The following is a 4,368-nucleotide window of genomic DNA, read 5'->3' on the forward strand; positions in this document are numbered from 1 at the left end:
CTCGTTTATTTAAAAGCATATAATATAAATACTAAAGGATGTATGATTACAGTACAATTTTGATTTAATATGTAATAGTTAATCAGTCGAAGAAATACTGTAAACATTTGTTGGTGGATATGGAAATAATTATTATTAGAATTCAATTGCTCTGTTACCCGTGCTAAGCCTTATCTTATCTTATTTTTTTCTTTGGCACACATTTTTGTCGAAACACTTACGATATTGCCTTTATAGTTTAATGTACAACACACACCATTTTAGTATACGATAAGTGGTCTAAGCTAGTTGATTGTCGTTTATCGTTTAATTTATAGACTAAGTTGTACCTATTCAAAATTGATTAATTCTAATTTAATATGCCACGAAACCGCGTTTTTCTTGTAGGACCAATGGACTACCAAATTACTGGTAGTAAATTGCCATCCAAAAAGAATTGTTTGAGTGTTTTATTTTATAACTTACGAATTGTAAAATTAAATTTACAAGAAAGTGCAGCACTAGTTGTTGACGAGTGTTTAATATTTTGGAAAAAAGCTCGTATACCTACTCAAGACCCATCCAATATTATAAAAAAATTGAAAAAATTATATGACGAACTTAGAACATTGGAAAAAAGTAAAACTCGGAAGAGCGATTTGTGCAGAAAAAGAGAGCGAGACTTTGAAGATGAATTAAACAATTTATTTGATATTGCTCATGCTAATGCTATTGATCTAATGAAAATACAAGAAGATAAAGATTTTTTACAACTCCAACGAAAATCAGGTCGTCCAGGTTGTATGATGGGTGTGGATATGAAGTTAACGGGAGCTGAACAAAAGAAACTAATTAAAAACGAAATGAAAAATAAAAAGCTTATGCCTTTTTCAGAAACATCAGTAACAGGTAATTTATAACAGTAAAATAATTAAAATATAATATTTAAAAATGTGATGATATATATTAATAATTTATGCATAATTTAGAACAGTATTCAATTTCTTCGTCTACGTCAAGTTTTGAAGAAACGGAAAATGAAGATGAAGTAATTGAACAGTTATCTCCAGTCCCAGGTCCATCAAGAAATAAAAGAGGTAGGATAGAACTTTTAACACCCAGATTATCAGCTACTCTTGATAGATGCAAAATAAGTGATAGAAATGCTGTTCATTTGTTAACTGCATGTGTAGAAGCCCTGTCATTAGATCCCAGTATTTATGTTATAAACCGAACATCAATCAAAAAGTCCCGTGAAGACTATCGACAAAAAATATCAGAAAATATTACTTCCAAATTTCACGAAAAAAATTTAAATTATGTTGTGATCCATTGGGATTCAAAAATACTTCCAGCTCTTACCGGAAAGAATAATGTTGATCGTTTACCAATTATTGCAACAGCCATGGATGTTGAACAACTTCTTGAAGTCCCACAAATGCCTTCTGGGACAGGATATGAAATATCTTCAGCTGTGTTTGATACTTTACAAAAATGGTCATTACTAGATAAAGTCCAAGCATTCGTATTTGATACTACAGCTTCTAACACAGGGAGGTTGAATGGAGCATGCGTACTATTAGAACAAAGTTTAGAAAGAGAAATTTTATTTTTGGCGTGCCGACATCACATTTTTGAACTTGTTTTACAAGGTGTATTTTTAGAAGTAAAGTTATTTAACATGACAGGACCAGATATATTACTTTTTAAAAGATTTCAAAATTCGTGGGAAAATTCAAAATATTGATAAAACCAAATTTTCCACGTCAGTTTCTGATATCTATATTCAAAATATTATAAAAAATGAAGCTGATGAAATTATATTATATGCGAAAAAAAAAATTATTGATAGTCTTCCTCGAGATGATTACCAAGAATTTTTAGAACTCGTTATTATATTTTTAGGCGGTGTTCCACCTCGAGGAATTGCTTTTAGGCAGCCTGGTCCATACCATTTAGCCAGATGGATGGCTAAGGCCATTTATTCTTTAAAGCTATATATATTTAAAGATCAATTTAAATTAAATAGCAAAGAAGAAAAGGCATTAAAAGATATTTGTTGTTTTATAGTTAAATGTTACGTTCAGGCTTGGTTTTCGTCACCCAATGCAATTGAAGCTCCACTAAATGACATTTTATTTTTAAAAAAATTAGAAGATTATAAATTGCATAATAAAAGAGTTTCAGACGTAGCATTAAAAAAAATAATAAATCATCTGTGGTATTTAAATCCAGAGTGTGTTACATTTTCGATATTTGACGATCGTGTAGATAACAGTACGAGACTCAAAATGGCTGAGAGAATATTGAGTACTTACGATTCAAGCATAAACGACGAAGAGGAAGAAATCGAGTTGAAAAAAAAAATAGGACTTAAATTTGAAGATGTTTCACATTTTATACAAAAAGATCTTTTAATTGACTTAATAAACTCTAAATCGATTGGAATGTTCAAGAGATTTCAAATTTCCACACAGTTTTTAACTATTGATCCGGCCAATTGGAATAATCACGAGGACTACATAACAGGAAAACACATTATAAACTCACTAAAAGTCGTGAATGACACAGCTGAGAGGGGAGTCAAGCTTATAGAAGAATATAATAAGAAATTTACAAAAAATGAAGAACAAAAACAACATGTATTACAGGTAATTTATTTTACTATTTCAAAAATAAATTAAACTTAAAAATGTTATTATATTTTCTAGACTGTGCAAGACTACCGGAAAAAATATCCGCAAAGTGACAGACAAACGCTGAAGAAACCATTTTAGGTGGCATTAATTAACTATACCTACAATTCGACGAAAAAAAATCATACCTATTTTTAATTATTTTTTTATGTTGTAAAAATTAAAGAAAATCAAGTAAATAAAACCAAAACGTATATTACAGAATATTAAGACTTTTTTAGCTATAATCTTTTTTTTATATTATTTAATTCTATATAATTTTTATTCAACATATTTTGTCATATATCCAACCGTACGTTGTATATATTTAAAAAACCAAAAAAATGCAATTTCGTTAATTATATATAATATTTTATAAATTAATAAGTTTTCTTAAAAATAAATGGACTTACGAGAATTTACGTAATATGCTTTTTTATAGACAATGCTAAAATCTATAATTTAGTTCTTTACATGTTTTCAATAAATACAATACCTTCTGAATTAAATAAAAAAAACAAAAAACTACCCTCTTTTTCCAAATTTCAACCCTAATGCGGCACCAGAAGGGGTTGAGTGAGATCATCCAAATTTTACCCAAATGACTTACTCATATAACTTAACAAATTAAGGGGGTACTGTAATAAAAAAATCACATTGAAAAAATAAGGACCACCCTAATATATATATTAGTGTTGGCCAACAATATCGATAATTCGATACGATATCGATATCGATAATTCGATACGATATCGATATCGTGGGTATTTTTTCAATAATTTCGATATCGAAATCTAAAAATAATTATCGAAAATATCGCAATATCGGTGTGATTAATCGGGGCTCGGAATTTTGCGGTTTTCCGGATGATTAAACACTAAACTGAGTAAACAGTATAAAATATCTGTCAGATATAATAAATTATTATATCTGACAGATATACCTAATAAAGATAAAAACGTAGATTATGATACGAGGCGATATTAATATGTTCCAAAGAAATAACCACCACACCAAACAATTTAATCTAAATTCAGTATCGGTTGTTAACTCGCGGTGAGACGTCGTAATTATTTTCGTAATTATTACGTTCGTTATTAATTTTATTATTTATACAAATAAAATGAGTGAAAACTTTAAATTAGTACCGTTGTCTGGTGCTAGAAGTGATATATGGCGACATTTTGGTTTTAAAGTTAATGAAAAGGGGATTATATTAAATAAAAATCAAGTTTTTTGTAAAAAGTGCAAATGTGCTGTTGGTTATAGTGGAAATACGACTAATCTCAAATCACATTTTCAGCAATGTACAAGTACAAAACCAAGTACGTCTAATACTTTAATTCCATATTTTAAGCAAACTCCATCAAAATTATCAAACAAAACTAAACGAGCTAAGGAACTAACAAAAAGCCTAGTGAAATTTGTTATTAAAGATTTAAGACCTCTGAGTATTATAGAAGGGGAAGGTTTTCTTGAATTTATGGAAATAGCCGTACCTGAGTATTCTGTTCCTTGTAAACAAACAATAACAAGACTTGTTGAACAGACTGCACTAAATGAAAGAGAAAATTTAAAATGTTTCTTAAAAAATATTTCACATGTTTGTATAACAATTGATTTTTGGACGTCACTGGCAAATCATAGTTATTTAGTGTAACTTGTCATTATTTAGAAAAGTGTGTTTACGTACACGCATTTTAGAAACAGTAGA

The 4,368-nt window shown here is 29.0% G+C and overlaps 1 protein-coding gene across 1 annotated transcript; it reads left to right on the plus strand.

The window, feature by feature from the left end:
* Positions 1-2,142: 2,142 nt before the first annotated feature.
* Positions 2,143-2,814, plus strand: LOC115034697. Its single transcript, XM_029492044.1, has 2 exons — positions 2,143-2,630; positions 2,691-2,814. Exons 1-2 carry the CDS (start codon positions 2,271-2,273, stop codon positions 2,754-2,756), a joined length of 426 nt encoding a protein of 141 aa, XP_029347904.1. The 5' UTR covers positions 2,143-2,270; the 3' UTR covers positions 2,757-2,814.
* The last annotated feature ends 1,554 nt before the right edge of the window (positions 2,815-4,368 follow it).

The sequence above is a fragment of the Acyrthosiphon pisum genome, unplaced genomic scaffold (assembly GCF_005508785.2).
Source record: "Acyrthosiphon pisum isolate AL4f unplaced genomic scaffold, pea_aphid_22Mar2018_4r6ur Scaffold_20682;HRSCAF=21825, whole genome shotgun sequence".
Lineage (NCBI taxonomy): Eukaryota > Metazoa > Arthropoda > Insecta > Hemiptera > Aphididae > Acyrthosiphon > Acyrthosiphon pisum.